At 36.1% G+C, this 26,772-nt stretch overlaps 1 protein-coding gene across 1 annotated transcript in view; it reads right to left on the bottom strand.

Moving 5' to 3' along the window:
• Positions 1–6,728: 6,728 nt before the first annotated feature.
• The window catches only part of LOC150102173 (ADP-dependent glucokinase), a 44,889-nt gene continuing 24,845 nt past the window's right edge, over positions 6,729–26,772 (bottom strand). The window contains exons 3-5 of the mRNA XM_090398637.1: positions 24,461–24,597; positions 20,568–20,838; positions 6,729–9,312 (exon numbers count right to left, since the gene is read on the bottom strand). Of these exons, the coding sequence (XP_090254763.1) occupies positions 8,916–9,312; positions 20,568–20,838; positions 24,461–24,597 (805 nt within the window). The 3' untranslated portion in view covers positions 6,729–8,915. The remainder of the gene's footprint in view (positions 9,313–20,567; positions 20,839–24,460; positions 24,598–26,772) is intronic.

Here is a 26,772-nt window from a genome sequence, read left to right on the forward strand (position 1 = left end):
CATTTTACCAAGAAATTGACTGCATTCCTGCTCTAGTCTTTTGCCATTAAAGTCCTGAATATCTTAGATAACAAGGCTTCTGGTCCAGTTTCTTCCAATCATGATTAAAACTTATACCCCAGATATAATGCCCATCCACTATAATCAAAATCTCTTGTATATTCAACTTGCATCCTACAGCATGAAAGAAGCCTATATCAAACCCATTCCAAAGGAGATAAAAGCCAGCCATCAAACTATTGTCCCACTGTACTCACCCCAGTTCTATAAAAAATAATGGAGAAAGTAATCAGCACTCAACTTTGCCACCTGGAAGGCCAACATTTAGTGATTATCAGTATGGATTGTGCCCTCGATCGACAGCAGATTTCCTTGCCAACCTCACCTATGAAAAAAAAGCTATGGACACATCATCTCACAAACTCTTATCTGTGACCAGCATCATATCAATCCACACATGCTGTAGCTGACTTAATAGATTGCAAAAGTGTTTTCACAGGATACCACATGGTAAAGTCCAGCAATATCAGTGTATTAATTTCTTTTATCTAAATTTACTATTACATGCCTAGCTCTACTTCTTCTTCTGCAGCTTTTCCGACTTAACCCCTTAACGTACCAATTAAAAATCAGAAAGTCGTTTTTCTGCCAATTTTTTTTAGGCAAGGGTCTGGATCAGATTCATCATTATTTTGAAAAACAATGATGAATTTGTGCAAACGCAAACGAAATAGCCAATACGTGCTCATGCTGTTGGAAACTTTTCTCAGCTGAAAGGAAATAGGCACAAGATTGTCTAGCGTCTATATTCGGTTGTATGTGAAACCAAAATTCAAAATCAATTTTGGCACAATAAACAAGTGTCACAGACTCTTTGTATATTAAGGGGTTAAGTAGGGTAGCTGTTTGTGGTGAGTCTCCTCCACAACTTCCTGCCTTTGGCTGTAGCCACATCCAAGTTCTTCATCTTCAAGTCCTCCTCCACCATCTCTTCTTCGGCCATTCACACTTCCTCTTCCCCTGCTCATCCATCTGCATGACCCTCCTTCCCACACTCTTCCTCTCTCATCACATGACCATCTCAACCTTGCCTCCTGTATCTTTGCTCCTAAGTTCATAACTTTCACTGTTCACCTTGCATAGTCATTCTCAGACAATCCTTTCTGGTCACACCGCACATCCACTTAAGCATTCTCTTCTCCGCTACCTCCATGCTGCTGTTATTTTTTCTCAGGGCCACAGTTTCCAAAGCATATGTCATATAGTTGGTCTCACTACTGTCCTGTAAATTTTGCCTTTTAGATTGATCGGCACCCTCTTATCACATAACGCTCCAGCCATCTCTCTTCATCCTGTTTGTATCCTGCATCCCACTTCCTTCTCAGCCTCACCATCCTCTTTCATTGTTGAACCTAAGTATCTAAAGTCACTGACCTTCCTGATGACATTTCCTTCCAGCTCCAGATCTATCTCCTGGCTGCCATCCACTTTGCAACACATATACTCGGTCTTACTTCTGCTCAGTCTCATACCTCTCTTACAGTACTTTCCTCCAACTTTCCAGTTTGGCTGCCACTTCTTGATTCTGCACACAGCACAATGTCATCTGCATACAACATAGTCCAAGGCACGTCTTCTCTCACTTCTTCACAATATTAAACAGGAACGGACTTGATGAAAGCCAACTGTCAATGGAAAACTTTGTCACTCCCAGGCAGGTTCAAACACTTGTCTTCACATTTCTGTACATCTCCTGCACCAACCTGACATATTTCTCCAGTACTTTCTTCTCCCTCAGATATCTCCAGACTTCTTGCTTGGCACTCGATCATACGCTTTCTCTAGATCAATAAAAACCAGATGTAGCTCCCGTTGCTTCTCTCGAAACTTTTCCATCATCTGTCGTATCCCAAAGATAGCATCTGTGGCCGATCGACCAGGCATGAAGCCAAATTGCTCCTTTGCAATCTCCACCTCTTTCCTCAGGCTTCCATCAAGAACCCTTTCTAAGATTTTCATTGTGAGACATCTTTATTCCTCTGTAATTCTTAGAGTCTTGTGCATCCTCTTTACCCTTGTAGATGGGGGACAAGAGTACTTTTCCTCCATTCCTCAGGTATATTTTCCTGTTGGCAAACTTCCATGAACAGATTACACAGCAGGTCAATTCCCTCTTCCCCCAGAGCATTCCATGCCTCCACTGGAATCCTGTCTAGGCACATCGATTTTCCATTCATCTTCTTCATGACCTCCTTCACTTCCACTCTACTGATGTTCTGCACCATCCCCTCAGAAGGCTGCCCATCTTCTCTGTGAGTCATTGCATTTTCCTCATTCAAAAGTTCCTCAAAGTATATTCTCCATTTGTTTCTTATGTCCACATCCCTCCATATTCTTCTTTCAGTGTCTTTAATCTGCCTCACATGTACGATGTCCTTTGAAGCCTTATTTCTACATTTTTTGCCAATCGATAAATCTTTCTGTCCTTCCTTTGTTTCTAATTGAGCATAAAGGTCTTGATATGCCATGGCCTTCGCCTGTGCAACAACTCTCTTGGCTTCTTGCTTTTTCTCTGTCCTCTTCCACTCTACACTTGTCCCACTTCTGCTTTGCCGTCACTGCTTCTTGTACATCATTATTTCACCACCAACCCTCCTTCTGCTCTGTAATCTTTCCAGATGTTTTGCCAAGCACCTCGATTGCACAGCTTAGAATTAGTTTTGAATTATAGAGTCTACTAATTCCTAATCCCTTCTCTTCACCTTCATGACTATATCCTCTTATGTCAACCAAGTCTTGGTAATGTCTATAATTTCTGACAGAGAAACACCAATGACATACTTCAGATCAGAAATTAGAAAGTTTGACTTCACCTTTATTCATGAAGCTGTTATTGTTAGTATGCACAAACTGCAGCTTTCAGTGATTGTCCCATAACATGTGAAACTACATTTAGGATTCCTTGATTTTCCCATTTTCACCAAAATATAGAATGATGGTACAACATGACAAAATTTCATGCCGGCTGGGGCATCGCCCGGTTAAACAAGGCCCCCGTTGTTTTCGCCAGGGAACCAGGGCGAACAGCGAAGAGTCAGCTACTGGAACAAAATCTGAAAATAAACCCCAACTCAACATCACCAGAGTTAAAGATCGGTACTATCAACGTAAGAAGTCTGAATGGCAAAGAAATGGAGCTAGCTGAGGAATTAGATAAGTACCAGATCGACATAATAGGGGTGACTGAAACAAAAAAAACCAAAACTGGTGAGATCTTTCTGAGCAATAAATACAAAATGTTAAATTCAGGCAATGACAATCAAGGAAAAGGAGTAGCCATAGTATTCAACACAAAATACGAGGCTAATCTTCTTGAATGGCAGTCAGTCTCAAGTAGAGTAATGTGGGCAAATATGAGAATGTGGAACTGCACAATGAGACTTATTTGTGCCTATGGTCCCACAGAAGGTTCTACTAAGGTAGAAGTGGAGGAATTTTTTGAGGCTTTAGAAAAAGCAACTGACACAATGAAAAATGAAAAGTTGGTCCTTGTTGGGGATCTAAATAGCAGAGTAGAAAATGATTGTGAGACATACAAAAATATTTTGGGAAAATTTGGAGAAAAGAGCAAAGCTAATAATAATGGCAAATATCTGTTGGATTTCTGCTCAGGACATGGACTGGTTATTACTAACACCGTGTTCCAACATAAAAATGTGCACAAATTCACATGGAGAGAAGAGGCAAGGAATAAGAAAAGTCTCACTGACTATGTTATTGTTGATAGTGATGTTTTCTCCCTGGTGCAGGACACAAGAGTGTACAGCGGATTTGAAATTGGAAGTGATCACTATTTAGTCTTGAGCAGGATAAAATTGAATTTCATATTGAAAATAATAACATGTAAGAAAGTTTTAAAACGAATAAAAGTTGAGCAGCTCTCAGATGTGAGCTGTAGACTAAAATACACAAAGATTATTGAAGAAAAAACGAAAGAGTTTGAGAACAGGAATCAAACCTTGGGGATTCAGTAGCATACTCTGAAGAAAACATTGATTGATTCTGCCAGAGAGGCATGTGTGAGTTGTCTGTAAGGATAAAAAAATCAGAACTCCCTGGTGGACACAGGAAGTTAAAAGAGGCAGTGAAGGAAAAGAAGAAATCATATCAAAAGTTCCTGTCAAATAAGTCAGCTTGTGCTCTTAGAGAATATAGAGACAAATGCAAGAATGCTAAACACCGTGTAAAACTAGCTAAACAAAAGTCATGGGAGGACTTTGGCAAGAATATAGAAAATAAATATCAAGAAGGTGGCAAAATATTCTGGAGGCTGTTGAAGAAGCTTAAGGATGGAGGAAAGAGTGCTATAAAATGAATTAGAGATGATAAAGGTGACATAAAAACGGGAGAAAAAGATATCCTTGAAGTATGGAGTAATTACTTTGAAAAACTGCTAAATGAAACAAGCAGTGATGATAGCACAGTGGTAAAAAACACTGACCAGGCATGCAGTCAGGAATACATATCCATACTTGAAGTAGAAAAAGCCATCAAAGGCTTGAAATGTGGAAAGGCAGCAGGAGTAGATGATATTCGACCAGAAATGCTGAAGTATGGTGGTATAAGAGTCTTACAGTGGCTGCACTGCATAGTTCAGAAAGCCTGGACAGAGGGACAAATTCCCGATGATTGGAGTAGAGCTCTCATAGTACCCATATATAAAAAGGGAAATAAAATTGCATGTGAGAATTACAGAGGTATTTCCCTACTGAGTGTACCTGGCAAGATCTATGCAAGTATACTTGAGAAACGGTTGAGAAGAATTGTGGAAGAAAAGCTTGAAGAACAAGCTGGATTCAGGCCAAATAGAGGATGTCAGGATCAGATCTTCACTTTACGACAAATAGTCGAGAAAGCATGGGAATATAACAAAGATCTGTATTTAAGTTTTGTCGATCTGGAAAAGGCATATGACAAGGTGCCAAGAGAGAAGCTATTCAATACGCTACAGTTATATGGTGTCAATGAGGCATTATATCAAGCAATACTTAGTCTTTATTTGAGTTGTAAGTCAGCAGTTAGAATTGAAGGAAGTACAGGAAGATGGTTTAATGTTAAATCTGGTGTGAGACAAGGATGTACATTATCCCCTCTGTTATTCATTATCTATATGGATCACATTATGAAGGAAAGTGGTATTAAACATGATATCAAAATTGGAGATGTTAATATCAGCTCTTTGCTTTATGCGGATGGTGTTATACTTCTAAATAAATCTGCTACAAGTCTGCAAGATTCTCTGACTAAATTGAATAGCTGTTGTAATAGATATGGTATGAAGGTCAGCAATAAAAAGACAAAGACAATGAAAATAGGCAGAATCATTGAAAATGTCAACTGTGTTGTGAATGGAGAACCTGTGGAACAAGTAAAACATTTCAGCTATTTAGGCACGATTTTTACTGAAGATGGTAAATTAAATATAGAAATAGACAACAGAATCAGCAAAGCTGGTATGGTAGGAAGTCAACTGAATAAATTCATATGGAATAAGAGAGAAATTAGTCAGAACACTAGATTAGCTGTATACAAGACAGTGTTCAAACCAGTTTTAACTTATGGATCTGAGAGCTGGGTCAGAAGTAAAACACTTGACCAAAGACTAGAGACCACAGATATGAGAGTCCTGAGAAAGATTATAGGCGTGAACAGATGGCATCAATGGCAATATCATATTAAAAACAAGGATATTAGGAAAGAACTTGACATTGTCACATCCAGGAATACGTTAGCAGAGCTAATCTCAGGTGGTATGGTCACTTAAACAGAATGGGCGAAAAAAGATTGGCAAAACAAGTGTTGTCTGCCAGGTTGGCAGGAAAACGACCCAGAGGAAGACCAGGATATAGGTGGATTGATACGGTACAAAGTGCTTTAGACGATAGAAATATAAGATCTGATAATGTTGGAGTGTTGACAAGTAACAGACTGATTTGGAGGAAAATTGTAGATAGGAAATTAATAATGATGTAATTTTTTCATGTAGTACTATCATATCCTGAACACCCCTTGAGGGTACATGGCAGGAATTTGATGATGATGATTTTCCCATTCTTGCATTCACTTACTCCATAACATTCTTAAATAGCCTTTTTCTGATTCAATCTATTTGAACACATAGCTGGGTGCATCTCTTCCTGCTCAGTTTCATAGCAGTTATTTCCAGCCAAATTATGCATCATGGCACAAAGCACAGATCATTAAAGAAAAACACGGTGACAATATTTCACTGACCTACTTGGTCAACATAATCTGCTGAAGTCCATCCTACAAGACGTTAATGTTCCTCATGTCTGGACAGGCCAGCATCCTGCGAAACAATTTCAGCATCTCATGTAGTGTGCACTTTAATAAATTGAAGCCGTTATGAGGACTAAAAAGATGCTACTTGCATCCTAGGTTCCCAAATCCTTCACTGAGTATATATGTATTATTCAAAAATAATTGCAGCAGTTAATGTTAACTGGTTTAAACTACTGGTTTGGACTCTTACATTATAACAGATTAGCACTAATGAACACATGGATGTTTTTAGTTCAGCAAAGTGTTCTTTCTTGTCTTCCCTCAAAAAATGAAAAAAGAAATTAAGCATATACACAGTCATAATCAAACATAAATAATCCAAATATTTACAGAATGGATAAATGAGTGAAATGATCCAGACTCAATTTAACCAACATTAGGAGTCAACTTTATTTCATTCCTACATTAAAAGTTTGCCACTCCAAGAGATTTTTTTTTCACAACAAAACTGGTAATCAGGATTTCAGCAATTGTCTTAGAGAAGGTATAATTGAGTTTTTACAGTACCAATAAAAATTTAAAAATTGCTTTCATAATGCCATTTTTCCAACATGAAAATATATATCAAAGATAACAATGCTTTTTTAAAAAACGTTTAATTTTCTTGACCATAGAAGCTTTGGAATGACTTCTAATGGGACTATATTGATCAAGTACATATAATAAACAAGTTGGTATAACAGAGTTTATTATATGTACTTGATCAATATAGTCCCATGAGAAGTCGTTTTAATGCTTTTTTCCCAATATTTATAACGAGGAAGTACATCTTTAAGTATATAAAAAAAACTCTTGACTATCATAAAGCCACCTTTACATAAGTGCAATTAAGGATGTTATAATAAAGGAAGCAATACCGAATATTAATATACTTACTACTAATTGAAACGAAGTTCAGATTACCAGTTTACTAGTTCCAGTCTAGATTACAGTATAAACAATAAGTACAAACTTCAATTTCTAGAACATTAACAGAATGAGATCGTATGAAAATTGTGCAAAAAATAACTTTTGTGTAATTATATGCTATAAAAAGTAAGCAGTTTTAGCACATATAAGAATATACTTTATTACAATTATTTTTGTTTTAAAAAAATGCAAAAGTTCTAAACGTAAAACTATAACTGCTTATTTAATACATGCTATAGTTCGATAAAGAACCATACACAATATAGATAATTTCGCTTTCATTTTCAGTTTCACTGAAATGGACAAAAAAACAAGCGATTTAATGCTAAATATTTTTGGCTCTTCCTTAAATGACACGTTTACATTTTAAGTTGTTGCTCTAAAAGAAAATTATGAAATATATTAATATAAATGAAAACATTTCAAATATGTAATTGCTCAAGCAAACTTTGGTTGTACAATTACCTATTAGAAATGTAATTGCACAACCAAACATTGAAGGCGTTGCTTAATTGTCAAAATTAGGCAATCACCTGTTTAGTATGTCTAGATGTAATAGTTAACTAAAACTTTATTCTAACTTTTCAAATGTTAGTTTTCGAATCCAATTTAAAGTCTTAGTGTTCGAAACAAAATAAGAAATGTATATCTTTAACAAAATTTATAAATTAGTATAACTAAACAATGAAATATACGCACAGTTTCTGCTGACTTGAATATTTCCAAATAAAAAGTTGCAAGAATGTACACAGTCATTCTTTTCTTATAACACAAACCAAACATAAAAATAAAAAGTAAATAATTCACACAAATAGGAGGTTTGTATGCACAGTACTATTTTAAATACTTAACTCAGGAAACTATTTAATTAAGCTATTCAAAATAATACTTGATCCCACATTGCAAAACTTATGGACACGTTATCACAAAATGTCATATTCATTATTAATATTTAAAGACTAGTAAATTGTGCAAGTTTATAACACAATTTTCAAATTGCTTGCAAAGCAAGTGTATAAAGAATGAAAAATCTATATTTTCAAACCAATAAAGTCCCCCCCCACCCCACCGTTTTTTTTTTAAAGACAATGTACAAAATTATTTGTATAAACAAAATATGCTGTTTACACGAGAACACGGGGTGCGATAAGATTTAGTTATTGCCTTGGTATATTAAAAATATGAAAAATAAGTTTTCTTAAAATTACAATAATGCATATCTGATATTTTGAATTACATCATATTTAATTGAAAATACCAGTATAAAATACTTATTAAACGAAATATTTATGTATATTGCCTTTTTAATATTTTATTATAAGAAATTTGTACTTCACTTCAGTCTTTGGAATAAATTAGACCGAGATTCTTTCAGATAAGGAAGTTAATCTTTTTTTTTTTCTGAATCTGTGCTAGAATATTTCCTTTCAGGAGCACTTAATACAGTGAAATATTTTAAACAATTGCCAGAACACAAATTAACATAAATTATGACAAAAATTTCTACATAATTAATAAAAATTGTTAAATCTGGCAGGAATAAATGGATTTTGCCTGCATAAATGTCCTTAATTTTAATTATATATAAAAAAAAAAATTGTACTGGAATGGTCTTAGTACTTTTCTTTTAACATTAAACCAATCTAAATCTGCAAAACTAATCCTGCTGATGAAACATTATCACCACCTCCCCCTGTTTGACGTACTTCAGTACAAACTAAGACAGGAGCAACACAGATTTCTACATCACCTTCTATCCAACATGCAACTGGCCGGTCTGCATCAAATGGAATTCTTTGAGCCGATTTTCTTTTGCTTGTCGTAAAAGAATCGTCCATTATGATTTTTGCTTTCTCTGTATCAATTTCATCAGATCCACATGTATGTCTGTGTGCTGTTAAAGCAGCTTTTGCAGCTGCAGACATTGAATTTTTCCACTTCGATCCTTTTTTAACCATGATTGCTTGAAAAGCTAAAGTATGAACATGCAATCTACTTAACCTTCTTTGTCCTTTTACTTCTTTTGTATGCTGCAGCAACCTATAATTTTTAAAAAAAAAAAATTATATATATACACAATTTAATAATTTTCATAAATGAGCCATGCAAATAGTATATACAGTAGGGTGTATAGTATATAAGCATTCCCTTGCTTAACGTGGATTTGATTATCATGGCGAAATTAATTGCGGCAATCCCTTGAATATATGCGCCAAGAGTTTTGATTAACGCGCCTTTAACCCTGAGGAGCTGTCAGATCACAGCTGATCTGACAGATACAAGCAAAATGCTTAATAAAAATAATCTCACACAATTCAGTGTATAGCTTGGAGGTCATGAGTAGCTATGCATTCATATGTTACGAGTGATATTCGGCACTGTTTTTTGTTGTCAGTTTGGTTTCACACGTTATGTAAAGGTTTATGATATTTGACAGCAAAATGTATCCGAGATATACCGCGACCTCCGATGTCAGTATAGTATGGTTTAGTTTTTTTTTTTTTTTTTTATTATTATTATTCTTCGTTCAATAATTTTTAGATTGTAACTGAAAATAAATAAACCATGTATTACAATAGAGAGTCAAAGACTTATTTATCATACATGTCCTCTAGCAGATGTGCTTTACATTTATGGAAAATACTAAGCAAAAGTGATCTGGAGTTCTCCACCTTTACTATGGTTGCCCATGAGGTTGGTTATGCTTGCATCCACCGAAATTTTTAGTTTTGGTATGTTCGGCATGAAACTCTTGTAGTTTCTATATTCCGCTATGAAATAACGTTGGATTCAATATCCACTTAATTTGTACCATCATGTATTATGTTTGCAGTGTTTTTTCTTTATGTTTTATTGCTTTTTTGCCGAGGTCTGGAGAGTCGTTTTGCTTGTTATCATAGAATTTATGCCGATAAGAAAAAAACTAAAACTGTTCGAACGACACTTGATAACTTCTTTTGATAAAAAATTGCAGTAAATAATGTAGGTACATTTATTAAACATTTACTTCGCATTCATTTTTTATCTTTCCTAAAAGAGTACCACATAAAACTAATTATTAACACAGTAATCAATCATGGACGAATTGTAATTTTTACCATTGATTATTATATTTGAGTAACGCGATTTTGATATACGCAGTAACATCGAGGGATTAATTAACTGCATTAATCAAGGGATACCTGTATATCACTATTTATTCACAATACTTATGGAAAATGTTAGTCTTCAAGTTTATAAGGCTGCTACTTTGAAAACATGCTTAGAACTCTTTTCTGTGTGTATATGTGTGCGGGTGCACACAAGTGCGTTTCCATTCTTCTGGTTAATTAAATTTCGACTTTTTAATAATAACTTAGTCACATACATAACCATGTGACTAAGACAGGTGTTTTTTCTTTTTATTTCTTTTTTTTTTTGAACTTAAAAGTTTGTTTACCTAAGAAGTTATCAAGTCATTATAGAGATGCTTACCGCATAATTGACAATAACACAAGCTCCACTTAACTGAACTAAATGAGACCCATGTGACTTTTTGATATGAATGCTTCCTTCTTTATTCTGTTAATTTGTAATAATAATCAATGACTACTCAATATAAATTTTATATGTTGTTAGATTAAAAAAAATATATCATTCCAAATTAGGAGGTCACAAACCAATAACACAATGCCACGTGTGCTCAGGGAGAAAGGAATCTATTCATGTGTTTCGTAGAATGTATTTGTTAGGGAAAATGGGATGTTGTTCCAAAAAAAAAAAAAAAAAAAAAAAAAAAAAAAAAAAAAAAAGACAAGGATGGGAAGTAGATGTGATAACCTTAGAGCTGAGTTGTTTATGTTTATGTTTACCAGCAGCTGCTCAAGTTTTTATGTGAGATTAGAGGAAAGTAAAAGGAATGGTGGTCATTCATGTGGAACAATATCCATGCAAATATCAAGAATATGTAGAAAAAGCATTTATGAGAAAGTAAATACAGAAATTTTTCGGGGGGGGGGGGGGTCATCTATTAAGAAGATTATCCTCGTCTGGATAGCACTGAGCATTCCTAGGGAGATTTGTGATAAACCATCCCATATGTGAGAACAACACAACATTCAGGTCAGGCAGAGTTGGGATTAAGAAAATGTTAAGAGATGTGCTGGTGAGAAGCAGGGAGTTGCAAATGAAAGAAGAGACCAAGTTTTTTGGAGAATGAGGAAGCTATGGAGGCAACACATTTCTGTCAGGATATGTTACGTGTAAATGTTAATCCAAGAAAAGAAAACTGATCTTAACAGAATATTATCAAAAGTAAAGGGAAAGTGAAGCAAGATCTTTCTTCAGAGAAAGAACAGGATTTTGTTTGGGTAGCATTGAAATTTATCCATTTTTATTTACCATCTTCGTCAAAATTTGTGGCTAAATAGACATATATAAATTGTTGATGATAAATCAGATGTAACACAGGATATAAGTATCTCCTTGTTAATTCCTCTTTAGAATGAGGAGATTAGTGATTAATACTGGTTACAGAAGATTTAGACTCTTGAATTTGAGCAACAAAGTTTCTTGAATAATTAATTGGGGGTGCTTAAGAGTCAAAGCTGTATAACTGAGAGGAGACCTCCACATGGCCTTTAAAGGAATGCAGAGAGCCGACCAGGGCTTCTGACCTAATGTCCAATCCTCACCTTCTCGTGGTGCACCCTGTTGAGTATCTACTTGGATACTGAACGAATGAGAATGGGCTGGCAATTTGGGATTTAGCCGACCAAATTGTATTCTTATTGGTTAAACCAAAATAAAAAATGATGGTACAACATGACAAAATTTCATGCCGGCTGGGGCGTCGCCCGGATAAACAAGGCCCCCGTTGTTTTTGCCAGGGAACCAGGGCGAACAGTGAAAGTCAGCTACTGGAACAAATCTGAAAATACACCCCAACTCAACATCACCAGAGTTAAAGATTGGTACTATCAACATAAGAAGCCTCAATGGCAAGGAAATGGAGCTAGCTGAGGAATTAGATAAGTACCAGATGGACATAATAGGGGTGACTAAAACAAAAGAGACAAAAACTGGTGAGATCTTTCTGAGCAATAAATAAGAAATGTTATATTCAGGCAATGACAATCAAGGAAAAGGAGTAGCCATAGTATTCAACACAAAATACGAGGCTAATCTTCTTGAATGGCAGTCAGTCTCAAGTAAAGTAATGTGGTCATCATGTTGGAGGCTTAATGGATATTTTTACAACACTTAAAAGAATTAAAATAGACTTTAATGCTTCCTATATTTCGTCCTAGTCACTAGGACATCTACGGGGATTACAAAAAAATTAATGTAACATATGCACAAATAACAAACAATACTAAGCCCAAACACGTGGGTGACACTAAAGTCCTATCTAGGTAGAGCGCCCTCTAAGGGCAGTAGTAGGTGGCCTGGAATGTAAGGTGGGAACTCTGGTGATGAGTGTTTCCCAAATCTTCGGAAGCTTAATGCACCCATATTTATTGAGATTTGGTTGGTTTTTGAGAGCTGCTGCTGCTTCTAAGAAAAGTCTCTCTTTCTTGAATTTGCTGTGGTGGAGCATGGTGTTTTCTTCCATGATACTCTGTGGGTGGTGTCCAAAACATGGTCAGCCAAGCCTGAATGGCCATAGTTGTGTTTGAAGATGTAAGACTTGTGTTCCTCTAGACGGATGGATGCTGATCTGCCTGTCTGTCCAAAGTACGCCAGCTTACAGGAACAGGGTACTTTGTAAACTCCAGGCAGAGAGAGAGGAGGGAGCTGATCTTTTGTAGAACGGATAAGGGTAGCCAGTTTGCGGTGGGGCTTGTATGCTGTGTGTAGATTGTATTGTTTTAGTATCTTGGCTATTTTTTCAGATGTGCCACGGATGTAGGGTATGGTGATGGCATTTTTAAAATCTTGTTGACGAGAAGGAAGGGGAATGGGGGAGGAGTTGATTATTTTTTTGATACTGTGATCGCTGTAGCCATTGGAAAGGAAAGTGCTGTGTATGTGGTTAAGCTCATTAGTGAGGGCGGTTCCACTGGAACAAAGATTGTGGGCTCTCTTGGTAAGAGTTTTAATAATGCCATAATGTTGAGAGGGGTGGTGGTGGGAGAGTTTGTGAATGTATCTGCCTGTGTGTGTGGGTTTTCTGTATACGGTGAAGGTAATTGTATCATTAGGCAGGCGTGTGACTAAGAAGGGTAAACAATTGTTCTTTTCCTTTTCCATTGTGAACTGGATTCTTGGATGTAGACTATTGAGATGACTGAGGAAGGAGTCTAACGTGTCTGGGCCATGAGGCCAAATAGAGAACACATCATCTACATATCTTAAGCCAGATAGAAGGTTTGAGTGGGGCTGAGTCTATGGCTCGTTTTTCGAAATCTTCCATATAGAAATTGGCAAGGGGGGGTGAGAGGGGGGAACCCATGACAGTTCCTTCTATCTGCTTGTAGATTTTGTTGTTCCAAGAGAAATATCCAGAGTTAATGGCAAAGGAAAAGAGATCTAAGATGTCAGAGGGAAAAACCTTTTCTAAGAGAGATAAGGTATCAATTAGGGGAATATTGGTAAACAGAGAGGAGATATCAAAGCTTACCAATATGTCTGTCTTCTTCAAGGTTAAATTTTCTGTGAGGGCTTTATAGAAGGTCCCCTTCCTATATAAAAAAATCGGCCCACTTTAAAGCCCTCACAGAAAATTTAACCTTGAAGAAGACAGACATATTGGTAAGCTTTGATATCTCCTCTCTGTTTACCAATATTCCCCTAATTGATACCTTATCTCTCTTAGAAAAGGTTTTTCCCTCTGACATCTTAGATCTCTTTTCCTTTGCCATTAACTCTGGATATTTCTCTTGGAACAACAAAATCTACAAGCAGATAGAAGGAACTGCCATGGGTTCCCCCCTCTCACCCCCCCTTGCCAATTTCTATATGGAAGATTTCGAAAAACGAGCCATAGACTCAGCCCCACTCAAACCTTCTATCTGGCTAAGATATGTAGATGATGTGTTCTCTATTTGGCCTCATGGCCCAGACACGTTAGACTCCTTCCTCAGTCATCTCAATAGTCTACATCCAAGAATCCAGTTCACTATGGAAAAGGAAAAGAACAATTGTTTACCCTTCCTAGACACCTTAGTCACACGCCTGCCTAATGATACAATTACCTTCACCGTATACAGAAAACCCACACACACAGGCAGATACATTCACAAACTCTCCCACCACCACCCCTCTCAACAATATGGCATTATTAAAACTCTTACCAAGAGAGCCCACAATCTTTGTTCCAGTGGAACCGCCCTCACTAATGAGCTTAACCACATACACAGCACTTTCCTTTCCAATGGCTACAGCGATCACAGTATCAAAAAAATAATCAACTCCTTCCCCATTCCCCTTCCTTCTCGTCAACAAGATTTTAAAAATGCCATCACCATACCCTACATCCGTGGCACATCTGAAAAAATAGCCAAGATACTAAAACAATACAATCTACACACAGCATACAAGCCCCACCGCAAAATGGCTACCCTTATCCGTTCTACAAAAGATCAGCTCCCTCCTCTCTCTCTGCCTGGAGTTTACAAAGTACCCTGTTCCTGTAAGCTGGCGTACTTTGGACAGACAGGCAGATCAGCATCCATCCGTCTAGAGGAACACAAGTCTTACATCTTCAAACACAACTATGGCCATTCAGGCTTGGCTGACCATGTTTTGGACACCACCCACAGAGTATCATGGAAGAAAACCACCATGCTCCACCACAGCAAATTCAAGAAAGAGAGACTTTTCTTAGAAGCAGCAGCAGCTCTCAAAAACCAACCAAATCTCAATAAATATGGGTGCATTAAGCTTCCGAAGATTTGGGAAACACTCATCACCAGAGTTCCTACCTTACATTCCAGGCCACCTACTACTGCCCTTAGAGGGCGCTCTACCTAGATAGGACTTTAGTGTCACCCACGTGTTTGGGCTTAGTATTGTTTGTTATTTGTGCATATGTTACATTAATTTTTTTGTAATCCCCGTAGATGTCCTAGTGACTAGGACGAAATATAGGAAGCATTAAAGTCTATTTTAATTCCTTTAAGTGTTGTAAAAATATCCATTAAGCCTCCAACATGATGTCCTCACAGCACTTAAGCCTCTACACATGTAAAGTAATGTGGGCAAATATGAGAATGGGGAACTGAACAATGAGACTTATTTGTGCCTATGGTACCACAGAAGGTTCTACTAAGGTAGAAGTGGAGGAATTTTTTGAGGTATTAGAAAAGCAACTGACACAATGAAAAAGGAAAAGTTGGTCCTTGTTGGGGATCTAAATAGCAGAGTAGGAAATGATTGTGAGACATACAAAAATATTTTGGGAAAATTTGGAGAAAAGAGCAAAGCTAATAATAATGGCAAATATCTGTTGGATTTCTACTTCGGACATGGACTGGTTATTACTAACACCATGTTCCAACATAAAAATGTGCACAAATTCACATTGAGAGAAAGAGGCAAGGAATAAGAAAAGTCTCATTGACTATGTTATTGTTGATAGTGATGTTTTCTCCCTGGTGAAGGACACCAAAGCATACAGAGGATTTGAAATTGGAAGTGATCACTATTTAGTCTTGAGCAGGATAAAATTGAATTTCATATTGAAAAGAATAACATGTAAGAAAGTTTTAAAGCGAATAAAAGTTGAGCAGCGCTCAGATGTGAACTGTAGACTAAAATACACAAAAATTATTGAAGAAAAATGAAAGAGTTTGAGAACGGGAATCAAACCTTGGAGATTCAGTGGCAAGCCTTGAAGAAAGCCCTCATTGATTCAGCTAGAGAGGCATGTGGTGAGGTTGTCTGCAAGGATAGAAAAATCAGAACTCCATGGTGGACACAGGAAGTTAAGGAGACAGTGAAGGAAAAGAAGAAAGCATATCAGAAGTTCGTGGCAAATAAGTCAGCTTGTGCTCTTAGAGAATACAGAGATAAATGCAAGAATGCTAAACACTGTGTAAAACTAGCTAAACAAAAGTCATGGGAGGACTTTGGCAAGAATATAGAAAATAAATATCAAGAAGGTGGCAAAATATTCTGGAAGTTGTTGAAGAAGCTTAGGAATGAAGGAAAGAATGCTGTAAAAGGAGTTAGAGATGATAAAGGTGACATGAAAACGGGAGAAAAGATATCCTTGAAGTATGGAGTAATTACTTTGAAAAAACTGCTAAATGAAACAAGCAGTGATGACAGCACAGTGGTAAAAAACACTGACCAGGCATACTGTCAGGAATACATATCCATACTTGAAGTAGAAAAAGCCATCAAAGGCTTGAAAGGTGGAAAGGCAGCAGGAGTAGATGATATTCGACCAGAAATGCTGAAGTATGGTGGTATAAGAGTCTTACAGTGGCTGCACTGCATAGTTCAGAAAGCCTGGACAGAGGGACGAATTCCCAATGATTGGAGTAGAGTTTTGATAGTACCCATATACAAAAAGGGAAATAAAACTGAATGTGAGAATTACAGAGGTATTTCCCTACTGAGTGTTCCTGGCAAGATCTATGCAAGTATACTTGAGAAACGGTTGAGAAGAATTGTGGAAGAAAAGCTTTGTGAAGAACAAGCTGGATTCAGGCCAATTAGAGGCTGTCAGGATCAGATCTTCACTTTACGACAAATAGTCAAGAAAGCATGGGAATATAACAAAGATCTGTAATTAAGTTTTGTCGATTTGGAAAAGGCATATGACAAGGTGCCAAGAGAGAAGCTATTCAATACGCTACAGTTATATGGTGTCAATGGGGCATTATATCAAGCAATAAATAGTCTTTATTCGAGTTGTAAGTCAGCAGTTAGAATTGAAAGAAGTACAAGAAGATGGTTTAATGTTAAATCTGGTGTGAGACAAGGATGTACATTATCCCCTCTGTTATTCATTATCTATATGGATCACATTATGAAGGAAAGTGGTATTAAACATGATATCAAAATTGGAGATGTTAATGTCAGCTCTTTGCTTTATGCGGGTGATGTTATACTTCTAAATAAATCTGCGACAAGTCTGCAAGATTCTCTGACTAAATTGAATAGCTGTTGTAATAGATATGGTATGAAGGTCAGCAATAAAAGGACAAAGACAATGAAAATAAGCAAAATCATTGAAAATGTCGATTGTGTTGTGAATGGAGAACCTGTGGAACAAGTAAAACATTTCACCTACTTGGGCACGATTTTTAGTGAAGATGGTAAATTAAATAGAGAAATAGACAACAGAATCAACAAAGCTGGTATGGTAGGAAGTCAACTGAATAAATTCATATGGAATAAGAGAGAAATTAGTCGGAACACTAAATTAGCTGTATACAAAACAGTGTTCAAACCAGTTTTAACTTATGGATCTGAGAGCTGGTTCAGAAGTAAAACACTTGACCAAAGACTAGAGACCGCAGATATGAGAGTCCTGAGAAAGATTATGGGTGTGAACAGATGGCATCAATGGCAATATATGATATTAAAAATGAGTATATTAGGAAAGAACTTAAAATTGTCAGCATCCAGGAATGCGTTAGCAGAGCTAATCTCAGGTGGTATGGTCACTTAAACAGAATGGCGAAGAAAGATTAGCAAAACAAGTGTTCTCTGCCAGGTTGGCAACAAAACGACCCAGAGGAAGATCAAGATATAGGTGGATTGATACGGTACAAAGTGCCCTAGACGATAAAAATATAAGATCTGATAATGTTGGAGTCTTGACAAGTAACAGACTGATTTGGAGGAAAATTGTAGATAGGAAGTTAGTAATGATGTAATTTTTTTCACGTAATACTATCATATCCTGTACACCCTTTGAGAGTACATGGCAGGAATTTGATGATGATGAGGTTTCTTGAATGGAGTATATAGCAAATCTATGGATAAGATGTGAGAAGGAAGAGCTTGCATATCCCAACACTGTTGTAAATCTGATTACAGGAAACTATACCATGAAATGCAATGAACGACCAGAGAGGAAACTGGGAACCCAATCACAAAAAATAGGGGAGAGAGAGACCATAAGATAGTATTTTAAGATAGCTTGAAAAGGACTCAATACAAAATTCAATCATATGCTTTAGAAAAATCAAGAGCAACCATGTGAGTTTCTCCAACCTTTTCTGACACCTGAGTTCAAAAGCAAATAAGTTTAGTGAGGAAGTTTGCTGTAGAATAAGAATGGCAGAAGTCATATTAACCATTAATTAATTGGTGAACCTCCAGGCAGTAAAAAAGCTAGTTTAATGGATGACTTAACTCCCTTTTAAAAGGGCTTGCTTTCATGCTGTTGGGTTGATGCCAGATAAATATGACAGCTTGTGAAGGTGATGTTAATTCTGAACTAAAGTTGTTTAGCATAATTGGAGGCAGACCATTTTGGACTAAGTGACTTATTAGTACTTAGATTATTGAGGATTTTTCTGATGTCTTTCTGACAAGAGATCAGAGGAAGCATGTTGTGGGGTGATTTTCCTTGAACATCTATACAAGAGTTGAAGTAGACTGATGCCAAGAGATCTGATTGGTCTTTAGGTAATGTTACCATCGTACTATATGGATGTGAAAAGGTCAATGGTCAATTGAGTAAGAGACAAGTTTGTTTGCATCTAATACTTATGAAATCTGTCTGGATTTGTTGATTTTTTTAAAAGATGTCACATGGTGGTGTAAACTAAGTGGGAAGCTGGGGTTTTTGAAATAAGCCATGCAAGGTATGTTGAATTTTTATCTTGGATCACTTTGGTATACTTGCTGAAGAATCAGGATTCTGGATTGGAGAATGAAATAGAATTTTATGTCATTCCCATTACTCGTGAACAACTAACTGAAATGGTATTTCTTTTTATTTATTTTTTTAATGATCAGAAAATTAGGGGGAGAAAAAATGAAACAGGAAAGATAACATTAACGAGCAAACTGAAATTTTTTTAGAGCTAATTAATCCAGATAATCTTAATCTTAACTATAGAACTAAGAATCTACAATAACTAGAAGTAATTTAATATTTTAAAACATCATGAAGCACTTACAACAGCCAAATATCTACATACAGGGGTTAGCAACCTTTGAGCGAAGAGTCATTTTTGATTTAATAATAATTAGCCTGTGTAGCTCAGTGGATGTGGCGTTTACACAACCCGGTGCTTGGCCGCACGAAGGAAGACTTGGTTTCGAGTCTAGTTGGCGACTAGAGGAAATTTTTCTAAGCCTTTTTTCGACCGGTTCCCGAGTTAGTCGATCTCTGGCACGGGCAAGCGGGTTTTTCCTCCCGGAAACTTGGGTTTTTCGTTCCGTAAACTCAAGAAAATCGACCGTAGAACCCACATTATTTCAGACATTAAATATATTGTGTTAGGGTTAGGGACCACGAGATGGCGGCACATTTGAGCCGTCTCTCTTCACTGTGTACCGCTTAATTAGTGATAGCCTTGGGCCATCTATCTCTGATTGGTACCAGTGGAGATTGAACTGCCCACTCAGTCTCCAAAAGTTAGATAGGGCTAAATGGTCTCGCCTACTCCCCGTATACAGGAATAAAAAAGGCATTAGATGATTTTTTTTTTTTTTTTTTTTAATAAGCTGAAGAGCTGCATCTCAGCTGAAGTTGTGGGAGGGTGAGAAATGGAAAAGATTAAAAAAGGTATTTTATTAAAATTATATATTTTTTGAAACATTTATTAATACTAAAAAAATAAACATCCAATTAGGTATGAATTAATTAACGTGACTTTTGCTGCTGAACTTCTTCAGCAAGTCTCTCAACTTTAGATGAGTATGTCATAGTTTTTATCTTAAAACATGAGAGAAACTCACAATGTCGTTCAGAAGGTCTCTTCATTTATTTTTAATGTAAGTTTTGTTCAAAATATTTGCTCACAAAAATACGCTGAACTAAAAATTGAGAGAAGTTTAAACATAAATATTTTCAAATTCATATATTTGTCAGGTAAGCTACTCTATGCAATGAACACAATTTGGTTGCATCAAACTTATTTTGTTCCTGTCTTAATTATCTTATACTCAGCACCACCACAACAATTAAACTTCATCTTGCTGTACGTGTACTTTGCTCATGATGCACAGGCAAACTAAACTGAGAAGCAAGCAGTGTGAGTTTATTTAAAAATGTAGGCTGAAAGTTAAAGAGCTGAAGTTACGTGTTCCAAGAGCTGCATGTGACTCGCCAAACATGCATTGCCAACCCCCGACTTACACAAAAGTTACATAACAAGACAAAAAAAGGACGTTATGAATAGTACCTAAAAACTTCTCTCATTTCATCTAAGATGACAGCAACTCGTGGATAGGATTCTGCTACTAAACTAATATTGCCATATGCCATTATATTATAAAGATTTGGCAGCTCTTGCTCATTCATTCCCAGAGAATCGGCATAAGGAATTATATTCTGTACAATATCTTTAAGAAGGTCTAGATCACTAAAGGAAGCCATTTCAAAATGTATACGTGTTGTTTTTGGTTGGGACTCCATCAGCTCTTTGACTTTATTAAGTCTCTTCTGTCGCACATCTGGAAAAGTAAATAACAGGAAACATACATTGAGAAATTCCTAACCTTTTTATTTAAAAATATTTAATAATGTATATATTTATTAGTACAAACTAAACTGCTTCTGAGGAATGGCATTTATCACATGCTATTTCAGATGAAAAACAGTATAGGATTCGAATTCTATGCGTGGTTAGAAGAATTTTCTAGATCTTTCCCTGACAAGAAATTAAGAATTTCATTTTGGCATGAAACAAGTAACTAGTTTGTTAAACATAATCGTACGAAAAGATAATAATATAACAGGTGATAGATATATGACTCCTGTACCATAATCTGTTACTTGAATCATTTTTTTAACACACACACACACACACACACACACACAGCCTCCATGACATCCTCTTTCTCAGAAGCTCCTGTATAATTCTATGGTTCATCCATTTGACCTCTACTTTATTTATCCTCCTAACCCTAGGAACACAATCTGACATTGCTATAAGCAAATGATTCTGCACCAAGTCCTGGACATTGTTAATTTCTCTCTGCTTCAACTGATCAAACCACTGCACATCACCAATCTGCTTCTTTAATTTATCCTAATCCCCTATTTTGTAATTATACATTTCTTGTGCCACAAAGCTTGTACCTAGCCACTCCCCATTTAAATCACATCGTCACTCTTTCAAATTGTTGGCATCATGATGACATCTATTATCACTGTATGAGATATTAAATCATCCAACACTTGTATCCACATATTGCTTTAATTATATGCTGCAAAAATAGTTCCCAAAGTAACTCAAGGAATTCAATCACCTTAATCACATTATTTTCTGCTTCCAGTCAATGCTTCCATAGTTAAAGCAACCCATTATTATCACCCTTCTGTCACTCAGCAATTTCACCTGTCTGAATATTTCAAATCATCTCCCTCTGTATTCTATGACATATAGAAACATTCCACTAAATATCCAAAATTTGTGCTAGTCTCAACCTCACACCAAATGGCCTCAAAGACATTATCATTACTGCTTTCTTCAAGTTCCAGATTGACAGGACACAACTCTTCCAAACATTATCAGTATACCACATCTCCACTTTTATTCTTTGTCTTTTCCAAAAACACTATAGCCATCACACTATTCCAGTGAGCACATCATCCTCAGCTATCCATGTTATTAAGGCCATTTAGCGAGTCCACAATGATTTGTGGACTCTAAATACATCAAGGCCACAAACACTACATCTTTATTCCTAATATCCTTTGTACTGGTGTATAAACATAGTGGATTTCCCCCTGTTCCCCTTTACTTCCCATAATTCCTTACCAACCATGTCAAGTCCTTTGGCTCCCACTACGGCCATCCTTGCATCCCTATCTTGTCTTCCTTTGTTCTTATCTCGCACCAATTCTGGTATCCTACACTTGCAGTCCCATCATCTAGTTTGTTTCCCTGACTAGCTGCACACACTCCTCCTATGATTAGCAATCTATTCAGCTTCATATTACCACTCTCATGTGTAAAATGAGAACATTCTAAAACATATTTAAGTCCAGCCTTGTAGAAATGATGCAAAGCTGCTACACAGAATCATCTAGAAATTCGAATGTGCCTCTTCAAAAGGGAGTGGTGAGATTTTTCTGCATTTCCCAATGTTAACCTCAATGACAAACTATCCAATTGCACACTGCACATGAGAAGATAACTGTTGTTGGTAGCATATAGTTTTGCTTTATCTGAATTTTCCACTATTTATTCTTCTACACTAAAGATGGTTTTCAATACACAAACAAAATATCTGAAATTTAACAGTATAACCTTATTCAATATCTTTACTGTAGTTGTGTTTTGTTTTACTTCAATGGATTTCCTACAGTTATGTTTATTTTAACAGTTATTTAACAATAATATGGGCTAGTCAGAATGTATACATGAAACAATATAAACCAGAAATGAAATGTTACTTTATCCCACAACCTTTTTCAGTTACACTTCTGATAATGTCACATAAACAAATTAAATGAAAGTCTATGGTATCATTGCATGGGAACTTCCATGGAGCCTGAAGACTCATCGCAGGAGACCTACACTATCCACATATATATATATATATATATATATATATATCCTTGAAGATTTTATATATTATATATATAAAACCTTGAACATATTCACTGACAAAGCACCTCTGAATTCATTCCACTTATTTTACATGCTCAAAAAAAAAAAAAAAAAGTCTAGTCCTCTCCCTTGCTAACCATACTACTGACAATAACGACTTCCTTATCTCCTCCCAGTCAAGTGCTGAAAATTTTCCTCTGCGTCAATCTTATAAAAACCATTTTAGTATCCTAAATTTCCCAACTTCCTCTGCATTAGTCCTATTAATCATTTAAACATCTCCTTTTCTACAAATCAACATCTGACCTCTGCATTCTCAAGAAACATTTCTTGTTAAAGCTGTTAAGTCTTGAACAAGATCTTGTAACAATATTCTTTTTACAAGCTTCATTATAAAGAAAAATTTTATTATCATTTAAAGCTAAAAAAAAACTTTAAAAACTGTGTTACTAACATCTATATGGACCTCTTCCACGTGTAAACTTTTAATCTCTTTTTAATAACAGATACTGCAGGAATTAATTCAATATCAGACTTTCAACTGAAGATATTGCATCGCCATGTTCGAAGAAAAATAAATTTTTCACTTTGAAAGTACAAATCAACATGGTACACATTTCTCAATCTATCCAATTTATTCATAGTAAATCCTGTCAGCATATTATCTGATAAAAAACACAGTTAAGCAATAGTATTTACAAAATACAGGTACTACCAGGATTCAGTTCTGCAAACCTTTATGTAGCCCTCTAATTATAATTATATATGCTACTTGAAATAATACAATTTATAATGATGTAATAACATACTTTCTTGAAATACATGAGACTATTTATAAGATGGTTTATTTTCAAAAGTAGTTAACTGCTACCTGATTTTATTTACAGTGACTATGATTAATCAAATTTCATGGATCTTCATTAAGTAATAAAGCACAACTCTTTAGATAACAAAATATAAAATTATTAACACTATTACTTTTGTTTCCAGAATATTATAAACAGAGATGGACTTCATCATTTGTACTGAGTAGTGCATACTGTAATGCATACAGTATACGCTTATACAGTATGCATACAGTCTCTGCCATCACAAGACTGATATGGCAAAGCATCACATATTCACACACATGGTGAATAGATAAAAACTATAATTTGATTGAAAATTATATTTTTATGACTCCCATCTACAAAAAGCTCTAAGTTGAAAGGGAAGGGTTTTTTTTAACATAATTCTGCTCTAGAAACCAAGAATGGAAATTTTTCCAAAGCACTTCAGGACTCCAGTAAATATAATGGACTTTGCAATAAAATTCATTTGCTATCAAAACAAGTATGCCCACAGTTGGACTAGAACCTGCAGCCTATTGGTTGGGACATAAGTATGCTAATGATTCGGTCAACCAGGTGATCTACATCTTTTCCAAATTTTTAGAACAGCTCAAATCTAATCCTCATTTTTTGGTAAAGAATTATTACAATAGCATGAAGCAAAGGATAAATTACTTTATTACGTACCATCTTCCAGAGGGAAATTATCCATCATCTGTAAACCACCAATCACCAAAAGATCAGGATAGAATGATTTTAACTGCTGAGTGAAGTTTTCAACCGATGTCAGAAGAGGATTTTGTGAATCACTGTGAATGATAAACCTAAAAAAAAAAAAAAAAAAATTATCACTTTGTATCAAAATTAATCATGCTAATAACATTTACAAGTTTGTTGATGAATAGTTTAATTTTTATTTTTTTTATTAAATACTATATACATAAGTAAAAAGATATTTTCAAACAAAATGTTTCAAATGCATTACAAAACAAAGGACTAACTCAACCATGGAGTGTTCCTAGTAACTAAGATGTGATCAACATAGTGAACCCACTTCTCATGCATAAAATGTTGCTGTATTTGCTGCCATCTGATTAAAATTTGTCTATGAATTAGTGAGAGGAATAATGGGAGGACATAAGATCAAAAACTTGCTCATGTATCCAATCACTAGAATAGAGCCCTAGTGAGGGAATAGAATGTCCTATTTCCTGGAGGGAATAGAACAATCAGATAAAGTTTTTCAAAGGGATAAATGATTTGGAATCTAGCCTGTCTACCACAAACATTTCTAAAACTGCATAACCTTAACATTTTCCAACTAGGCCTCAGTTCTTTATGAAAGATGGTGTTTCCTCATAAATGGCTTTAATATAACAGCTAGATGTGTATGGCATAAGTCAATTTGATGATACTTTCAACCTTGAGATAAAGCAGTGTCCCCCAATGAATTCAGGGCTAAGCCATAGATCCTGGTAGTTACTGGATGTCTGAAATTTAACTTGCTTAACCTATTACTTAGTTTAGTGGCTTCAATTTAACAGAAATGAAGCATAGCATAGAGAAACAAAATTAAATAATTCTAAAATTTTATGCCAGCCATCATCAGAAATACAATATAAAAGTGCACACAAGCAGCACAAAGGAAGTAGAAATGATTACATTCAGAGCTTAAAGTCCTATGAAAGGTATCTCCATTGGTACTATTATTTGATAGCTTTGATTGTTGTACAGGTCTTAAAATTACCATTTCCCATGTTGGGAAATTCACACATCCATATATATTTAGGTCAGGTTTTAAGAGCAGCAATTATTCCAAAAAAAATAGTAATAACATTATTACCATAATATCTGTTCATTGTGGGAATTGCAAGTTGGTGGTAGTTGAGCAGAGATTTTGACTATTTTGTTTTAATTAAAACTATCAGATGAGGTGTGGCAAATATAGGGTTAATATGGCAAAATATAGCAAATACTGGGATTAATATATATTTTATTATACTTTGTACTGATAGAGCAGTACTACTCTTACATAAGATCAAAAAGGACTTAAAAAGGCCGAAGCCTTTACATAAAAAGAAAGAATACAAGGGTGTCATCCGATGCGTCCTTGGTATGCTATTTATCGTGCACTGATGGTAATGCTAGGCCACCCGTGTACCCTGCAGGGCCCTCAAAGAAATAATTTTCACATCGCTCTTGGATAAACCAAATAAAGAGAAGTCTCTATAGCTAGCAGCACTCCACATGCTGTTCATAGAGCGGGTGGTGCTGGTAAAACGAGGAGCCAACCCCAAACTCCTCTTCTATTTGCCTGGCAAGGTCAGCATTTCGCTCATAGTACTGAACCTTGCTCTTATGGCAATAAGTGAGTGCCCAGTACATGAATACCCAAATACCACCATCTCTCCTCATTACTATATCTGGCTTTCTAATGCCAGAAGTGTAGTTCTATAGTGTGGTTCAACTGTGGTCTCCCAACCTTTGTTATTAAAATGGTTAGTCAATATGGAGACCACAGCATGGACACCATGTGTCCATGCTATGGTCTCCATATTGACTGTCCCCCCCCCCACATTGGGCTGTGTGGAGCCCTAGTGGGCAGGGCATTTATTCTAGTCCTTATTAAAATTCAAAACCTGGAAATAATCTAGTCCCATCACATACCCACTGATGTGGGGGTACCAAGTGTTACTCTACTAAGGAGGCACCATCTACAGAACTGTAAAGCAAATACGCCCATCTCTTATACTCATCTCTAGCTGTCTCAATTTGGGCACCCTGATACTGGGTTCACTCATTCACACACGTAAAGTCCTCTTGGATACTAGGGCTATAAAAAGCCTCTACAGATAGGAGAGGATGCAAGTTTTCCTATTAAGTGGAGCCGTGGAATCAACCACCTTAGTGATGAGACCCCAAGCCTGCCATCCGTCACCCAAGCATGGAAATATGCTATTGGGGTGTCTGGCAGTAATTGGAGCCATGACCGAATGGCA

This window comes from Typopeltis vanoorti, chromosome 10 (genome assembly GCF_054136105.1).
Source record: "Typopeltis vanoorti isolate ZY-2024b chromosome 10, IOZ_Tvanoo_1.0, whole genome shotgun sequence".
NCBI classification, from domain to species: domain Eukaryota; kingdom Metazoa; phylum Arthropoda; class Arachnida; order Uropygi; family Thelyphonidae; genus Typopeltis; species Typopeltis vanoorti.